At 40.1% G+C, this 19,005-nt stretch overlaps 2 protein-coding genes across 3 annotated transcripts in view; one reads left to right on the top strand and one right to left on the bottom strand.

Moving 5' to 3' along the window:
- Nucleotides 1-2,485: 2,485 nt before the first annotated feature.
- On the bottom strand, nt 2,486-9,661 carry LOC134061697 (zinc finger protein 213-like). Its single transcript, XM_062517456.1, has 5 exons — nt 9,493-9,661; nt 9,022-9,092; nt 7,666-7,855; nt 6,915-7,127; nt 2,486-2,541 (listed from the first exon to the last, which is right to left on the bottom strand). Exons 1-5 carry the CDS (start codon nt 9,659-9,661, stop codon nt 2,486-2,488), a joined length of 699 nt encoding a protein of 232 aa, XP_062373440.1.
- A 5,734-nt stretch (nt 9,662-15,395) lies between these two features.
- gnptab (N-acetylglucosamine-1-phosphate transferase subunits alpha and beta) overlaps nt 15,396-19,005 on the top strand; it is a 50,298-nt gene continuing 46,688 nt past the window's right edge. For both annotated transcript variants that reach the window (XM_062518001.1, XM_062518000.1), the window contains exons 1-4: nt 15,396-15,723; nt 16,126-16,211; nt 16,549-16,668; nt 17,502-17,552. In XM_062518001.1, the coding sequence (XP_062373985.1) occupies nt 15,592-15,723; nt 16,126-16,211; nt 16,549-16,668; nt 17,502-17,552 (389 nt within the window). In that variant the 5' untranslated portion in view covers nt 15,396-15,591. The remainder of the gene's footprint in view (nt 15,724-16,125; nt 16,212-16,548; nt 16,669-17,501; nt 17,553-19,005) is intronic.

Raw genomic sequence — 19,005 nt, 5'->3', positions numbered from 1 at the left:
CCCTGCGCATTCTGAGCAGTGGCGGATCTAGATTTTGCCTTGGGGTGACAGGTGTGGCATGAGGTTCCAGCAGGGGGGCGGTTGTCGATGCAGCAATTTATGCATATTGCAGAAATAATTTTTGCTTATATTCAATAAAGACTAACAATCAAGTTGTCATGTCATGTATTATATGTATTGAGCCATAGTACCATCCAGAGTAAACACTGACTTTATATTGAATGTGTACTTAAACTCGACGTTCACCATTTCATTGTGATTTTAAAATTCATATTTTCCCGTGAAATGCTCAGGTTAAAGTTCATTTTATTATGACAGTGAGAAATAATTAACCATCATCACAGTTGAAAACATGTGAAGTAGCATTTCAGATGTCAGTTGAACATGTGGAATAGTTCTTTTTTCAAGATTTCACACCATTTAGATTTTTTTATTTGAAAACATCACCAAGTACCTGTTAATCTTTCTATGAAGAGATTTGAACTTTAAACTATAGAGTAATCTAAATTGCTCTTTTAAGGATATCCAGTGAATATTACAATATGGCAATCAAATAGTAAGTAAAAAAAAAAAATTCAACTCAGTCTAGTTGAAAAAAAAAATCATTTGTATTGAATGTCTACAGATACACTTACACTTAAATATCAATAGCCTACTCTCTCTCTCTCACACACACACACACACACACACACACACACACATTTCGTCCCACCGGCCCTCTATTAGTCAAACTTATACCCGCCTCTTTAATTCAGCTGTTTGCTTTAAGCCTCAAAACATTGTAAACAAAGTAGCATAGTTGGCTAGCTTATCATAGTCTACTGGTTGGACTGTTCAGTTTCCCCCACTTTAAGCTTCAAGGTAGGCTACTTTTTTCTTTCTTTCCCTAGGGACAGGCCTTTTTGAGTCTTGGAGTTGGAAAACATTGGTATTGAGATGATCAGTCAACTTGAATGCAAGAGTTTTAATCAAATTTGGACAGTATGTTAATGATGCTAACCGTATTTTTATAATATTTTATCTAGTCGTCTTCTATGCGTCATTTCACGATTGAATGTTTTATTTGGATTGAATGTGCATGTCGAGGGGCGGGTGTCCATAGAGCGCGCATGAGAGAGAGAGGGAGAGCGAGAGAAAGAGGGCCAAGGAGGTTACTTCTACTGTTTGGTAAAGTTGCACGAAGCCTACATTGAAAACTTTTGAAAGAAATGTTTGCTTTCACCTGATCAAGGAGATGACTGTATCGGTCTATGATCAGGCTATCTGACTATCGGATTGAAACAGTTTTGACGCACCTGTTGACTCAGTGGATAGGCTACGTCTCTTCAGGCAGATGAAGTTTAGTTAAGTGATTCGCGCGTCTTTGGGAGAAACCATTTCGGAGGGGTGGGAGGGTATTTTAAAGAACCATTCTTAGTCTATAATTGCCTATAATTGCCATTGGATAACTGTAAAAGTCCAATTTTTTTCTGGGGAAGCTTTCCACAAGACAGTGCAGTGTGTGCATTGGATTTTTTTTTTACCAAAAGGTATTTGATAGGATACCAAGTACAGAACAGTCAATTGCCTCAACACCAAACTTACCCAACCATGTCTTTCTGGACATTGATTTAATGCACCCTATGACAGTATCATACTCAGATTCACTGAGCTCTTCAGAATGACTCTTCTTCCACACATTTGGGAATGCAGACTACATTAATAGGTGCTTGAGTTTACTCACCTAAGAGTCTGATGGCTCTGAATGAAACTCAAGACATCAGTGATTAAGAGGTTTTAATACAAATAATCACAAGATTTTCTGGCTTGTCAAATGACAATCAACGTGGTTTAATGCAATACATGGAAATGCCTACCAATGCCATGTGTACTTTAAAGTAGGGAAAGGAATATATCCCAACAACGACACTTAAACACGTTGGGCTTTCTCCCTTGAGATGCGTGCGTGAATAATGGACAACATAGGCTGAAGAGTTGGTAATGTTATTATGAGAAAAAACACAAGAAATAACTTGTAACTATAAATTCCCAAATAACTTGTTTTTTTTAAACTATGGCAGCGAATGGCATGGCACACTAGACGTGGAGATATGCAAACTGGAGGGTAAATGGACCATTTATTAGGCATTAAGCATTTGAATGTAAAGGTAAAGTACACAAAGGAACAAAGGAACAAGCTTAACCTCAAACAAACAACAAACTTAAACTCAAACTTAACAAGTAAGCGAGAGAGGGGAGGGACTCCCACTACTTTATCCAGCCACACCTTTGAATACCCAGCTTGCTCACAGTCAATTGGTCATTTCATGAGACAATACAGGTGTGACGTTCACAAGCAGACTACAGTGTATTTCTTAGTACAGATACATTAAATCACAATGAAATCATGATCAGGTTGGTGATCACATTACGAGTATTAATCAAGACCAAACATGAATGTATTACATTGACAACATACATTTTACATATATTGTATAAGTTGTCATCAGACCAGGAGATGAGGCTGTGGTGGTTGCTTGGTGGGGTGCCGGCCACAGCCAGCTAAGACAATAGTGAGCAATCAAAAGCTCAAACTGATGTACATTTACAACAAAAGGCCTTCGGACGGCCTCATCTGCTTCAAAGGAATGCAAAAAGCTGGCCTTACACATACAGTGGGGAGAACATGTATTTGGCACCATGCTAAAGTTTCATAAAAAGAAGAACCGCTAAGGACACCAATTTTCTTTGTGATTGAAGAATGTATCGTAAATAAATGTTCTTCCTTAAATAAGGGGAAGCATGGGTTAAATTCCCATAGGAGCATATATGTTTTTATGTTTAAAGGCCAGCTATTTCATGGATCCAGGATATTATGCATCCTGATAAAGTAGACATTAGGCAGTAGGCGGTAGACATTTTGGATTACTAACAAATCTTATGTTTTAGAAGTGAATATTAATTAACATTTATCCCACCGCTGCCATAGCCTGGGTTTTCCCATACTGCCTTGCGCGGTGATTTCAATCCCGCTTCTAAGCCAGTCTGGAAACTAACGCCCAAATGTTCGCCTGATGTTGGCGAACCAATCACAGAACATCCGAGAAGTTTCCGTTGCCTTCTTGCGTCTACATTCGACGGCAAAGGATTTACGGCAGCCCTTAGCGTTGCATACGAACGAGTTGGGTGAGCTATGCGCATTTGATAGACATCCGTGGCGCCCAATGAACGGATCTGGGAATTTTTTCAAATACGAGAAAATGAACGTCTGGTTGCCAGACCACGTCTCATTTGAGAAGTGGGAGGCGTTAGCCAGGCTACCGCTGCCACCAAAATGGGGTCAAAAATCTCCAGGCACACTCAGGTGTGAGAAAAAACTGCAGGTTTATTCACGATACCGGGAACAGGTTACTAGCCACATCATAGCTCTGATAACACTGTTCAAAGATTTCTTGGGGCAAGGCCCATCTTATACATAACATGTTAGTTACATTGTGGTAATTAAAATCACATGGGTACAATGGTCTTTTCCAAAACTCCTCATACTTGCAACAATACAACAATACATGGGCACTTCTTGGACATAGCATGTGATCCATGCAAGTCATTTGGGTACTCCAAGTAAGCAAGATAATAGGTCTATACAATACATATACATCCTTCAGCATTTTCTTGTCGTAGCATGTTCTCTGTCAGGGTCTTCCTAATATTACTGCCTCAGGCAGAATACCCTTGTGACAAAAGTGGGTCGCATGACCTTTATTAGAAAGTCGTGACATGGAGAGAGTAAATGACAGACAAAGCAAAGTTGATGCACAGTATTTAATGTATAGAAAAGCATTCACATAATATATGAAAATGTAATGTTGATCACCTCTATGTAATAAATGTTAATTAATATTCACTTCTAAAACATAAGATTTGTTAGTTATCCAAAATTTCTACTACAGTTCCCTTGGCCCTTTGGATTTAAAATAGCTCCACATCATCACAACCTTCACCATAACTAGAGATTGGCATGGTGCCTTTTCCAGTGGGCCTATTATCTTTTTTGATGCTCAAATCCCATTCAAGTCAATGGAGCGTTCTACTTGCATTGTGAAGAGCCGTATAATAAGTGAGGGATGATCAACTGTGCCGTGCGTTTATAGGAAAATAATGCACGTTCGAAGTGGTAATAAGGTCCCGACGCCTTTACACTTCGATAAGTGCATTATTTTCCTAAAAATGCACAGCGCCGAGTTGATTATCCCGCTTATACCACTGCTACTATAATTTTTGTTTATATTGCCACTGTCTTAGATACAACGTTGCTGTTTTTACCGTTACATTCAAATTGGCGAATTAATATTCAAGTGTGATAAGCCCCCAAAAAAGGAACTAGCCGTGCGTATATTGAAAAATAATGCACATTCCAAATGCGCATCACACTAGGAAATTTGAGCAAGCAGTGGTATAACTAACCATAATCATTTATAATTAGATCACATACACATTCACAGTGGACATTTATTACAGATGTCACTACTATAACAATACTAAAATATTAGAATCAGAGCTGCCAACTTTTCAAAAAACCTTGGAGTGAGATTCTGTCGGGGGTGACCAAAAGTTTGTCCCGCACTCGTCACAATACCAAAATTATTGTTTCGATCCCAATACTAAGTCAAGAATCGTGATTTTGATACTTTTTTGATGTTTTTTTAAAAACATTTTAGTGTATTTGGTGATTTAATCATCAGTCACCTAATATCGAATATTGTGTGATCATTCACACTAGTGGCCATCTAAGATTCTGCTAGACCTTCCACACACACAGAAAACGATAGTCGTATGTTTCTATATCATATATTTTGAAATTTATATATAACTGTATTTTTTTGATAATGTTTAGTTTTTTACAATCTGCATAATTATTAGTAGCTAAAAATGTTAGTCATTTGTGTACTGATATCAAGATTATCACACTTACTCATAGGCCTAAATGGTGTGTAGGCCTTTGAGTGTGCATTAGTGGTGTGTGTAATTGAGTGCCTGTGCCTGTCGCTTTAAGAAATACGTGAGGTAGCTTTCTATCTCACGGTTTTACGCAAGTGAAATAAAAGTTGAATGACAAGGATATATGGATGCAATTAATTTTGCTTTCTGTGTCATTAGATAAAATACATGTTCAAAACACTAACAAGTCGAAGAAAATCTTTCAGGGATCATATAAGAGATGAATGTCTTGCAATGTTCCTTTATGATTTTAGTGAGCATTATTTAGCTCTCCAGAAGTTATTTATCCACACGTTCAAGCAAACAAAACAGTGCAACAAAAGTGCAACAAGTTAGTCTAAAGTTAACATGTTGGCTAGGGAATCAAGTTCATCCACACAAACTGATTTTAGATAAGAAGATTTTAAGTTTAAGAGAGTGAGTTCTTAATTCACGATAGGTCTATGATTTGTGACATTGTCAACATACCTAGTCTCTGACCAGATTGCAATTTTCTCCCGCAGGTGTCTCCTTCTTCTGTCGCAAACTTGGATGTCTATGCAACAAATAGGGTTAGCCTACTGTACAGTAGCACTTCTTAGCGCCATATACCGTTGGGGAGTTTTAAAAAGAACGAACGAGTCTCAGCCCAAGATCAGATTTTGTTTTGCGTGAGAAAAGGGATGTATGGCGTGAGTGCATGTGTAAACAGGCAAAATCGTGTGTCACACGCCGAAAGCGTGAAAGTTGGCAGCTCTGTTAGAATGTGAAAGAAACATGTATATAGAATAGAGTGTGATGGAACCAGTCCAACTAAATGTTTCTGCAATAATTTTCTGGGACAAATAAAATGACAGTACCCTTATACAGGCAACAGACAACGCATACAAGACATTTGATTGATTGCTGTATACTGTATTACTATCAAAATAAAAATCAAATGTAGGGCGAACTCATGACATGATCAGGTTCCAATCAGGTGTTGAGCTTTTATTCTTTATGGGTATGCTGATGCTTTTTTAAATTTCCCTTTTGAGAGAATCTCTTGCCACACTGAGTGCAGTGATATGGCTTTTCTCCTGTGTGAACACGCTGATGCAATTTAAGTTTTGCCTTCTCAATGAAACTCTTGTCACACTGAGTACAGTGGTAGGGTCTCTCTCCAGAGTGAATACGCTGGTGAATTTTGAGTGTAGACATTGAGCAATAACTCTTACTACATATGGGACAACTGTATTGCTTCTCTCCTGAATGAATGTGCTGGTGCCTAATTAAATTATCCTCTCGACTGAATCTCTTGTCACACTGAGTACAGTGGTACGTTTTCTCTTTAATGTGAATTAACTTGTGTCTTTTCAGATTTCTCTCTGAAATGAATCCATTCCCACATTCAGTGCAGCAATATGGTGTCTCTCCTGTGTGTATGGACTGATGTTCTCTGAAATGTGACAATTCAGAGAAACCTTTGCCACATTGGGGGCAGTGGTGTATCCCTTCTCCTGTGTGTTGTTTTCGCACATGTTTTTCCATACTCCTTTTAAATCTATAACTCTTACCACACTGAGTGCAACCATATGGCTTCTCTCCTGTGTGAACACGCAAGTGTGACATAAGTTGATCTTTTGAGGAGTAGCTCTTGCCACAACGTGTGCAGTGGTACTTTTCCCCACTGTGAATGCGCTGATGTACTTTGAGAGCTCCCTTTTGGGCAAAACCATTGCCGCATTTAGTGCAGTGGTATAATTTTTCCCCTGTGTGAATGCGCTCATGTTTTACCATATCTGTAAGGTGAGAAAACCTTTTGCTACAATGGCTGCAGGGATAAGGCTTTTCTCCAGTATGAATACGCTGGTGAATCGTGAGACAAAACTTTTGCCTGAAACTCTTTCCACACTGACTGCAGTGGTAAAGTCTCTCTCCAGTGTGCAAGACACTGTGGGCTGTGAGATGATGCTCACGTTTAAAACTCTTGCCACACTGGGTACAGTCATATGGCCTTTCTCCTGTATGGATGCGTTGGTGTGTTTTGAGGTTTCCTCTTCGTCCAAAACTTTTGCCACAATCAGAGCAGTGGTATGGCTTTTCGCCTGTGTGAATGCGCCAATGTCTGGTGAGATCTGCCTTTTTTCTGAAACTCTTCCCACATTGAGTGCAATGGTTAGGCCTCTCTCCTGTATGAATACACACACACATACACACACACACACTCTCAATGTTTGCCCATTCAAGTGATCTCTTCAGGACAGCATACAGAGTGATTTTAACCGGATTACCGGAGGCTCAGTTTCAGTTTCAGCTTTATTGAGCTTTATTTGTTATTCAGAGTATAGGGGGTAAATAGAAGAAATCAATCACTCCCGACCGACAATCAAATGGTCAGATAAACTTCTGGAATGTCCAACATTTTGGTCATCCCTCGTGAGACTACTGTCCAATAGAGGCAGAGCCGCAAACCAATTCCCCTGAGCTTTGTGGGTTTTTTTGCGGGGAAGTTAGGGTTCTGTCTGCCTGTATTAGGGGGTAGCAGACCATTCTGGTCTTACTCAAAGCTACTCTTATTACTGTCCTTATGGTCCCACCAAAAAGTTAAACTCAGTGTCATCCAAACAGACACTTGCTTGTGTTTAAACCAGACTGTACATTTAACATTTACATCACAAACAATGTAATTGACAGAGTTGGAGTTTCATTCTGAGATCACACGCCTACCTTTATGGGTCTCAGGCTGCTCTGCATCACTGCCGATATTTGTGTTCTTCCCTTGTGGACCTTGTGTTCTGCAGCAGTCCACCAGCACCACCGATACCTTCTTCAACTGGACCAGAGACACCGGGTCTGCAGGGGAGAGCTGAGGACTGGGGATGGAGGCTGGAGCCATGTTTGAGTTTTCCTCTCGTCCCTAAGAATCAAAGAGGAAGGGAGATATGCAAATACTGGCAACCAGCAATTACTGTCCATAGAAAATATTGGCAACTTATTCATTTCTCATCTTCAGTTTAGAAAGTAAAAGTCTTGCCAAGTATTTGATCCAACCATTTAGTAAACCAACTCATCAGTCAGTCAGGTAGATCAGATAATTAGGGATATCTGTGTTAAGTGCACAGGTAGAAAGAATATATGGCAGGTCTTTTACTTTCTGGACCAGGGATGTCTGCCTCTGACAATATTCTCCAAGTTTCAAGTTTATTGCCACATATACAGTACAATGTAGGTCATATCAATACCAGTAATGAAATTCTATATAAAAATATTAGATGTGACGCATAGCGTGCTTCTGTGTTTGCCATCATATTATTACTCTGGTTGCTAGATTTTCACTATGGTGTGCGAGTGTGTGCACATCTGTGTGTGTGTGTGTGTGTGTGTGTGTGTGTGTATCAGTCTGCATATGTGTGTGTGAGTGTGTCTGTACAGAACAACAGACAGTCTGGAACAGCAGACAAAGCAACTCCAAATACCCACAAGTACACTTTGGCTATTATGTGGTCTTATTGCGCACTGATGCAACTGCTGTGCGTTGAGTATTGAATTCAAAACTTTATATTCATTAGTAACTTATGTCCTTATTTGTGCTTGCGTTACATGTTGTTCCCTCGTTTGTATGAAATCTCTGATTGGCCTGTTTGCTTGTTGGGTTTGTTGTGACACCCTTCCCCAGCTGTTCATGACATGTTTGTGGCATCGGTGTGAACATAATTATTTTTAGAAACGAAGGAAGGGAGATGTTTTTCGAATAGCCTACCCTGCTACATATTTCATTGTCTTAGATTTTGCTATCAAGTGTTGTACAAGAAATTGACCGCACAATAACTTTCAAAAAAGACCAGAAGCTTTAAGCTATTATAAGCTTTTCCGTTGCTCTGATTGGTTACGTCTATCCAATGAGTGCGGAGGCATTCCCCCCCCCCCCCCCATGTCGGTTGAAACACCCCCCATAATTACGTCCCAATGGAGCAGTATCAGACTCATATTCTGACTAGAATTTTGAGTATGACAACGTCGGGCTATCGGTTTATACACAATGCGACTAATACACAGGAAACGAATGTACTCCAAATACAGTACCTGGTCCAGTTCAGCTTCAGTGTCTACATCTGAAGAGATAGTAGGTTCTGCACTGGGGTTAATTCTCCGAGCTGCGGTGATAGGAGAGTGAGTTGTACATTTACATTCCTTCATTTAGCAGAGATTTTATTTAATGCAACTTAAAAGAAAATCAGTCTTGTCTAAGAACAACCAAGGGGTCTATTTTTGAATGTCGTCACCTTCATTAGCCTCTTGTACACTTGATAAGTGTGAAAGAAGTGCACTCTAAATCACTTGGCCCAACCACAAAACCCACAGCACACTTCTATCCTCCAATATATGCTATATCCAGTCTTACTCAGAAACTAATCTGATTAAGATAAATTTGGTTCCGAACAAAGGCGTCATCAGACACTTGGTTGTGTTTATACCAGAATGTTAATTTAACATTTACACCACAAACAACTTAATTGACAGAGTTGGAGTTTCACTCTGAGATCACACGCCTACCTTTATGGGTCTCAGGCTGCTCTGCATCACTGCCGATATTTGTGTTCTTCCCTTGTGGACCTTGTGTTCTGCAGCAGTCCACCAGCACCACCGATACCTTCTTCAACTGGACCAGAGACACCGGGTCTGCAGGGGAGAGCTGAGGACTGGGGATGGGGGCCGGAGCCATGTTTGAGTTTTCCCCCTGTCCCTAAGAATCAAGGAGGAAGGGAGATAATAATAGACAAATACTGGCAACAAGTAATAACCGTCCATAGAAAATATTCGCAATTTACTAATTTCACTAGTTTCTCATATTCTCCAAGTTTCAAGTTTACACAATATTACTGTAAAGATGCAGTCAGTAATTGGTCACATTAGTTTATATTCAACTTTATTAGCAGACACTTATGTGCAATTACCCAGTCATCTTTACTATGTGCAAGTTAAAACCAACTAACTATTCTACTGTCCTACTGTTTTTTAATTCATTTTAACAACAATTAAGGCAGCCTATTTTGTAGACACTGCACAACAAAACCACACAGTGATTAGAAACCAGACTGTCACATATCTTTGCTTCCAATCTTTGAATGATTGGATTGGATGATTTGGAATGATTTTGATGTTTTTGACGGTGGCAGGTTTCTGACATTCCGAAAACTGAACGACACATTATGACAACAGTCATAAACATCAATAGTGTGTCATTAATGTGCATGACATGTCATGTCATTCTTACGATGGTTACATGTCACCCTTATGTGTTTAACGAAAAGTGTAAAAAAGTATCCAAAAAAAGGCCCATGTACTACTGAGCAACAGAAGCCTTTGTGGAGACACTAAGCATAGTGTGTGCATGTTGGTACAGGTATGTAACAAAACACCTGGGTGGGTAAGACTCCAGGTTGACAGGCAACGGCTTCAAGTCATCACTTTCCGTCTTACGGTGGTCATATGCCCCATTTGAAATTATGAACGGTGTGTGTCTGGATGAATGACTGTTCTAATTGTAACAACCATCAAATCATGATTGTCACTTTTCTGTCTGATCCCTTAGCCCATCATCTAGTCCAGTGTTCCTTAACAGGTGGGTCGCGGAGCTTACAGTATGTTTAAAAATGAATAAATTAATTAATTAATTAAACAAAATGCATTTATTTATTAATTTATTATTATATCAGTCGTTGTCATGTTACACATCATTTTAGCGATAAATATCGCGAAATGCAAATAGGCCTCGAGTCCACCATCCTGAGTATGGATTCACTTACAGTATGATGTGTTTTGGGTGGTGTAAGCAGTGGCTTAAGGATAGGATGGTGAATATCCTTGAGTGGCAAAGTCAGAGCCCTGACTTAAATCCTATTAAAAAATCTGTGGATTGACTTGAAGAGAGCAGTCCATCGCCGTTCTCTACAGAATTTGACTAAATGTGAACAATTCTGCATGGAAGATTGGGCAAATATTCCCCAATCTAGGTGTGCAAAGCTATAATAGAGACAAATCCAAACAGATTAATGGCTGTATAATGAAAGCAAAAGTAAGCTTTTCATTAAATATTTGTATCAATATTTGATTGCAGGCTGTAAGACAAAAAAAGTTACTATTTCAAAAGGGTATGATGACTTTATAGGCACTGTATATTGAGGACAAAAAGGGACAGAACCCCCATGCATGTGTTGTGCAGTGAATTGCTGGCACACAAGAGCATATTATAACTATAAAAACATCAACCAACTAACTCAATTTAAAGACTACTAATAGGCCTATACGATTTTCTGAGCAAATGCAAACATGTGACTATTTCATCGTTCAGGAAAAGCATGTAGGCTATACTTGGAGTTACCTGCTCGCACATTATTCCTTTACACATCATGTCACAGACCACTTGCAGTTGCAAATACCGGAGTTTTGGTTAATTTTTCAGTTACTTTTTAACTTTACACTTCACCCTGGATAAATAGCAATACAGCCTATCATTTTGCGACTAACGTTGGAAAAAAAAACTGGAATAGCCTAACGTTATAGTGTTCTAAAGACGTCAAATAGCCTGTTAACAAAACAAGGGACCAGAAGTGGATGGCTTTAAAACGTGCTTTCATTACAGCCTACAAACAAGATGACAAAATACTTCTAGAACTAATCCTTGAGCAAGCTCATCATTTGTATGATCTCAATGGCGATGCTGCGTTTGCACCTACTGTAGTGTACATCAGCCTGGCTTACCTGGTTACCGCCCGAATGCCTGCATGAAAGAATTGCAATGTAGGTTACACCAGTCGGTGTATGTACGGTAGGCTACGGGTACACCGCCTATTGTGTTTAAACATAGACAACTTAACCTGCAGTTGTTAATTTGAGATTACAGTAGGCCTACTATGAGATAATGAAGTTAGTTACACAATTTACAACTTCTCCCCTGTCGTACTCGTCGCTGTCTCAGGTGCGCCCCTTCGCCGCAGAAGGCTATACTTCCTTGAGTGGGACTTTCGGCAACGTCTGGCCCTGCGCATTCTGCGCTATGGTAGCGCCCAATTAGTTTGCATTTTACACAATTGTAAAATAGGCTACGTTTGCAAAATACACACAACAATGTATCATTTGGTTTTCGTTATTTTGTGTGTATTTTACTTTCCCGTGTCAGTCAGTCTGATTTATTTTGGTAAGCCTACTGCAGCATGTTTGTAGCCTGGGTTTTCCCATACTGCCTTGCGCGGTGATTTCAATCCCGCTGCTAAGCCAGTCTGGAAACTAACGCCCAAATGTTCGCCTGATGTTGGCGAACCAATCACAGAACATCCGAGAAGTTTCCGTTGCCTTCTTGCGTCTACATTCGACGCCAAAGGATTTACGGCAGCCCTTAGCGTTGCATATGAACGAGTTGGGTGAGCTATGGGTATTTGATAGACATCCGTGGCGCCCAATGAACGGATCTGGGCATTTTTTCAAATACGAGAAAATGAACGTCTGGTTGCCAGACCACGTCTCATTTGAGAAGTGGTAGGCGTTAGCCAGGCTAGCATGTTTGTGTAATTTCTTATGATTGTGGTTGCATGTTCTATCTATTTTCTTAGCTGTGTATATGTTCCACTTAGGGTGGGGTAAGTTCAGTCTGTGTTAGGCTAGTCGTGAGCAGACGCAAGTATTGTGTTTGGCCTCAAACAGTCTCAGTTCTGTGATTATTAATAGCACTACACTACTGCCATTGCTGTTACTGCTTTAACTTTCATTGTTGCTAGCATTCAACTTTTGATTTTTGTTTGACCCTTTTTGTTTTCCTTTTTTCTAAGTTGAAGTCATTCTGTACATATATGCATGGGTTCTATTAGTCCTTCACTGGAGTAAATGAAAAGAACCTTCTCTTCGCCAACATCAGCTGCGTCATCCTTTGCATAATCATGCTGCAACATGAGATGATGGTCGTGGATGAATGGCACAACAATGGGCCTCAGCAGCATCTCGTCACGGTATCTCTGCAGTCAAATTGAGGGTTTCAACATACCTAAGTCAAGATTTCACTGCATACATATACAGTAGGTCACACACACACACACACACACACACACACACACACACACACACACACACACACACACACACTTACAGACACTTTTATGACATTCTATTCTAAATGTATTGGCATTGGATATCTGTAATATATACCAAGTGTCATGCTTTTATGAAAAAAGGGGACTTCTTTATCACATATCACCTGTACTATTAAAGATCTTCCAAGTCATACTACTTTAGCCACACCTTTGAATATTCACAACTCACTTCAGCTTGCTCACAGTCCATTGGTCATTTGATGAGACAATACAGGTGTATTTCTTAATGTCTACAACTATGCACAGATACATTAAATCGCAATGAAATCATGATCAGGTTGGTGACCACATTACAAGTGTTAATCAAGACCAAACAGACAATCACCACAGTCTGATTTATTATCACATTCAATTTATATTTACAGTATTTTGGTCTGTACTGGTCTGTACTTGGTCTGTACTGGTCTGTAGCCTACTGCATTTACGCTATTGTGCCAATAATAAACTGCTCATTCATTCAGCATTCATGTAGCCTCATTGTTTATCTGCCATGCCTTTACATATTAAGGTGACCAGATGTCCGAGACCAAAACCGGGAACTTCATCCCTAAAATGTGATTGTACAGAAATATTTCACAGGCCTTGGTTCATTGACAGATATTTCGTTTTGAGAGATGAACTAAGGATTTTGAGCAAGAAACTGTCTTTTGCAGGTAATCGATGGTGTGTTGATTTTTACAAATTGTTTTGAGAAAAAAATTAAAGTTTTCCTCAGTCACTTTAGTACATTTCTCCAATCAGGATTGAAATTCTCAAAACTACCTGTTCAATCCTCACATCATTGTGTCACTTGTGCACATCAAAAAAGCAGTTTCCTCTGTTTCTTTGAACAGGTTGCAAATGTTTTGGTACATCCATGCAAATTATTATGTAGTTCTCTGCTGAATAGTCTCACCCCACAACATTTAGCCATTAGTTCATAGCATAAGTCTTTACATGCAGAATGGTTGTATGACAATTTGTGGCCCAAAAGGCAGGAACGTCAGGAGGTGTGGGAAGACTGCACTGTAATTCCTGCAGCACTGCATGTACAGTTTTCCATTTGTACTATGCCGTGCTGTCTTTTCCTTTCTGCATCACATTGACATGGTCTGTCAACAAATTACAGTAAAAAAAACAGTAAAAGCGTAAATGTGAATCTTGTTGATCAAACTCCCACATACACTAAGGTGTAACCTACACTTTACAAAAAAATGTAATCAAAATTTTAGCCATAGTTTCCATCAGAACATCCCTCCAGAGTACACTGTTATACTGACAACTTGACTATGCCATTTGACTGTCTTATCCGTACACAATGACACAAGGACTTGTCATTCTGATACACTGACATGTTCATTGACACATTTATTTAGTTTTGAGAGATGAACTAAGGATTTTGAGCAAGAAACTGGTGTTTTGCTATTTGTACGAATTGTTTTGAGAAATGCACTTATAGGCCTACTGTTTTGCAAATCTCAAGGATGATTCGAGAAATGTACCAAAGCGACTGCGAAAAACTGTAAAAGTGTAATGTGATCTTGTCCAGCCTCTTGCAATCAAATTCCAACATACTGTACAGTACAATAATTGTAATCAAAACTTTAGTAGTTTACATCAGCACATCCACCTAGGCCTACACTGTTAAGCTATTTGTACAAATTGTTTTGAGAAATGCACTTAGCCCACTGTTTTGCATACCTCCAGGATGATTTGAGAAATGCACCAAAGCGACTGAGAAAAACTGTAGTGTAGGCCTAAACTCCTTCCCTTCATTGCCCTTTTCATCGTCACCGGTGGTACGCGTAGGATATCACACTTTGGGAATCCCTGGGGAAGGACATCCAGTCATCCACCGATAGGTGGCAATGTAGTCCTTAAGAAGAAGATGGTTTGATTTGTTTACACTTGCGTGGAGCTACCTACAATAGTTAACAAAATGGCACGATACGGTGACAAAAAGCGTCAAAATAAAATTATGTTTGAAAGTTAATTTCAACGATGTGATTTATGCAAAGTGTTTAAAGTGTTTAAAGGGATAACATAGACACATATTTAAATTAATACAACGTTTGCTATTTTAGTAAACTAATCTTGCAAAAAAAAAAGGCCTAGAAATAAGGTTTTTGTTGTTATTTTAATAATGTATTCCCGCATTTATCTTCGGAGCATTTTTAGGCACGACACGACACAAAACGAAACATATGCTATTGTTTTCTTGTCTAATTCTTGTCTAATCTGTTGGCCCACTTTTAAACACGTTGGGACTTTTATTTTGAAAACCTCACAAATGGCGGCCATATTGATACATTTGTTATTGTCGATGGCAGCACGCACCTAGACCATTGAGCTAGACCCCAGTAATGCATCTGACAGTTTCGAATCGTCAGGTGACAAGAGACATTTAGGGTCTATTTCCTGGCCTGCGGTATTTCTCTGTAATTGTCCTTTCATTTGTTCTATTGTTATTCACGTACCTCGTGTGTGTGAGAGTGTGTAGCTGAAAAGATATGGGCAGGAGCGGTAAGCCATGGTAATCATCAATTCAGTTCTCAAACTCCTGCAGCGACAGACTTATACGTGTCTGTCCCATCGCTATGGACTCTACCTCTGTTTCGGAGGAATAGTTCTTATGATTGTATCCGCCTTTCAGTTCGGAGAGGTGAGTAAACTAGCATTAACATTAACTGTAGTAGCTTACAGTCGCAGCACATACTATGATCTTCGACATAGCCACTGCCATTGCTTTGCTACACTTCACGTGTTATGTCTGTGCATAATATCGTCATAGCCCACTGTAACATTATTGCAACATTGTAGTCTGAATAGTCTTCAGCCTACATTTAGCGGTGCAGTTCTTGCCACAGGGCCCTATGTTTACGTTTACCAGTTACCAATAGCCATAGGCCTACGTCAACATATGTTAACTTGCAGTTTGCAATCATTGTTAGGCTAGCCTACTAGACAGGAGCCTTCCGTTTTATGATTTGATTTCAGATGTCATTTCATCGGCAGGGTAAAATTAGATGAGTGTCATTTGAATCTCTTCTGTTATCTCCTACAGGTGGTTGTGGAATGGAGCAGAGACCAGTACCATGTACTCTTTGACTCGTATAGGGACAATGTGGCAGGGAGATCTTTCCAAACCAGGTCAGCATCTATACCTGTAAAAATACTTTTGCTGTTTATATTGGCTTATCAAAGTTGTCTTACTTTTCCAATGACATCATCTTATACTGCAGCACCCCCATCCCCCCCCCAAAAAAAACACACACACACACACTGTCACAATGATGTGAAATAGAAATGCGTAGCCTACTTATGTTTACATAAGTTAAGTGAGACTTCAAACCCACACACTTGTTGCAAGTAGCACCTCATGCTGTTGAGGAAATAGAAGAAAAAGTAGCCTACACCCTCAGTAAAACTTGTCGAAACAAACAAACAATAAATATGATGGTGAAGTTGCGGTGTGTTGACGCTGCAGGCTGTGTCTACCCATGCCCATCGACGTGGTGTACACCTGGGTGAACGGCACCGACGCCGACCTGATGAGGAACCTGAAGGGCGTCAGGGAGCGACTGGAGGAGGAGCAGAAGGCACTAAGGTAGGGAGGGGCACGGGGGACAAACAGAGCTGGCTACTGGTCATTCATCTTTGCCTTTTTTTCCCTATTTTTACCTTCTTTCAATTAATATTACCGGTAATTCAGCTCAACTTAAGTGAGTCAGCAGGACATACTTGCTATGCCAAAGGAGAGCATTTAAGTTCCGAACACACCAAGAATGAGAACGATAACTATAAAGATAACTGCGAAAAGCGTCATCCTTGCCGATATGAATGACGACGTCCACACATAAACTATAATGATAACGACATGACGAACGGTCTCCTTGGGGATCACTTTCAGAGTGATTTTGAAAAAAAGTTGACAGCCAATCAGAAATCCATCAAATTGTAGCCATCACAGTCATTAACACGAGGAGAGAGACGATACTCATCATTGGTCAGTATGGAGGCTTTTATCGTTATTGTTATAGCTATGGTCATAGTTATATTTAGAGTCATCGTTCCTGACCAGTGTTAATGGCCCTTCATATAGTAAAAGTTAAAGTTTTACAGACACAAGGGTTACACAACATATCTCTTCCTCTTTCATTTCACTCGAATCTCTCTTGTCGTGTCTTTCTCATAGTTGTACCTCATGATAGCTGTTATGCCCTTACTATCATACTTATACTGTACTTCCTTTCATGAAGACGGAAGGGGTGCTATTTTGTAGTAGATCATACATTATAAAGGTGAAATAAAAATGTGATACTGTTGTCTTTTTTTCACAATTGGTGTTATCTTGAACTTTACAAGAGAAGATGAATCATTTGTTTAAGCATGGTCAGAGATGTGATTGGATTGATTGATTGATTGATCGTGTCTCTTTAGAGAACGTCTGGGGAAGAATGCCAGCGAGCCCACGGAAGTGCCAAAGGAAGGGTGAGTCAGAGTCACTCAGTCAGAGGAGTCACTCCGAGCTCTCTCTCCCTCTCTCTCTCTCTCTCTCTCTCTCTCTCTCTCTCTCTCTCTCTCTCATGCACACACACACACACACACACACACACACACACACAAACACGTGAGGAGTATAAGGAACAGACACTTTAAAGCCACTTTATTTGTTGCTTTATTGGAATAGCACGTTTGCAACAACAAGAGTCGACCCAGAATTGAGGCAGAAGAGTTATCAAAACACGAGTACAGTACATCGGAGGTGCCAGGAGCAATGATCAAAAGGTGGCAAGGCACAATAGAGCACTTCATCAGAGGAAAATCACAACGTGCTTTGGAAAGATTAGTACAAAGTCAACATGGCTTTTGTGCTCCACATTGTTTTTTCCAGTCATCTGAGCACAGTGTAGATCCCTTCCTGCCGTGTGCTATGGGCAATGCTGTCCACTAGCAGGGTGGCTACAGCCCAAGTGATTACATGATTAGAAGGCACTTTTAATCAGACACTTAGCTGCGGCTTAGACATTGATTTAGCAAAATTGCTTCAGCTATGAGGTTAATACGCGGGGACAGTTAATATGGCTTTGTTTCTTTTAACTTGCATGAAACACTGTCCTGCGACCTATACACAATGTGGCTAATACACAGGAAATTACTGTAGGCCTACTAGTTACAAAGTTATGCAAAGTAAAAAAAAAGAGAGACATGATTAACTGAGCACGCATTCAGTGCATGCACACATTCAGTGAACAAGATTGCTCAGGAATCAGGATGTGTATGCACTGAAGACCTGGGTGGGTGGGGGAGGAGAGGTAGTCACACCACAGAGCCTTGGTTCACCTCACAAAGTGCTTGAACAAAGCGCGAGAGAGAGAAAGAGAGAGAGAGAGAGACAGACACCGAGAGAGAGATAGTGTGTGTGAGAGAGATGATGTGAGAGAGCGGGGGAGGAGAGATACTGTATAGTGATAGAGAGATAGAGAGATAAATAGATATAGAGAGACACAGAGATAGTGTGAGAGAGAGCAAGAGAGAGAGAGATGGATAGATATACTGTAGAGACACAGACACAGAGAGAGTGTGTGTGTGAGAGAGAGAGAGAGAGAGAGAGAGAGAGAGAGAGAGCGAGAGAGTGTGTGAGAAGAGCATAGCAGAGTAGGATGATCTGGTCTGTCTTTCTGCATGATTATTGTGTCACCCAAACTCACACTTCCACAAACCCCCCCTCGCCTCCAAACCACAGGAAGTGCATTGGTGTGATACAGCACTGTTTTGGGTCAGACGAGACGAGCGAGAGAAGCAAGGTGAACGTACCCCCTGCACAGGAAATGACCAGTCATGGCCACCTCTGTTTGCGTCTCTTGAGCAAATTTAAAACAAGGAGAGGAGTGCTGGTAGAGAGAAATTCACATGAAGTGAACAGAGAAAGGAGTGACAAAGC

The sequence above is a fragment of the Sardina pilchardus genome, chromosome 17 (genome assembly GCF_963854185.1).
Source record: "Sardina pilchardus chromosome 17, fSarPil1.1, whole genome shotgun sequence".
NCBI classification, from domain to species: Eukaryota; Metazoa; Chordata; class Actinopteri; order Clupeiformes; family Clupeidae; genus Sardina; species Sardina pilchardus.
Note: the sequence above shows the minus strand (reverse complement) of the source record. Positions and strands in the feature narration are given on the sequence as shown.

Bases quoted from the DNA above. Each gene is read 5' to 3' on its own strand.
- LOC134061697 (XM_062517456.1), bottom strand. From the start codon at position 9,661: ATGGCTCCGGCCCCCATCCCCAGTCCTCAGCTCTCCCCTGCAGACCCG. The intron at 7,856-9,021 runs GTACTGTATTTG...TTTGATTCTTAG, and splicing joins CTGAAGCTGAACTGGACCAG to GGACGAGAGGAAAACTCAAA. The intron at 7,128-7,665 runs GTAGGCGTGTGA...GTATTCATACAG, and splicing joins GCAGCCTGAGACCCATAAAG to GAGAGAGGCCTAACCATTGC.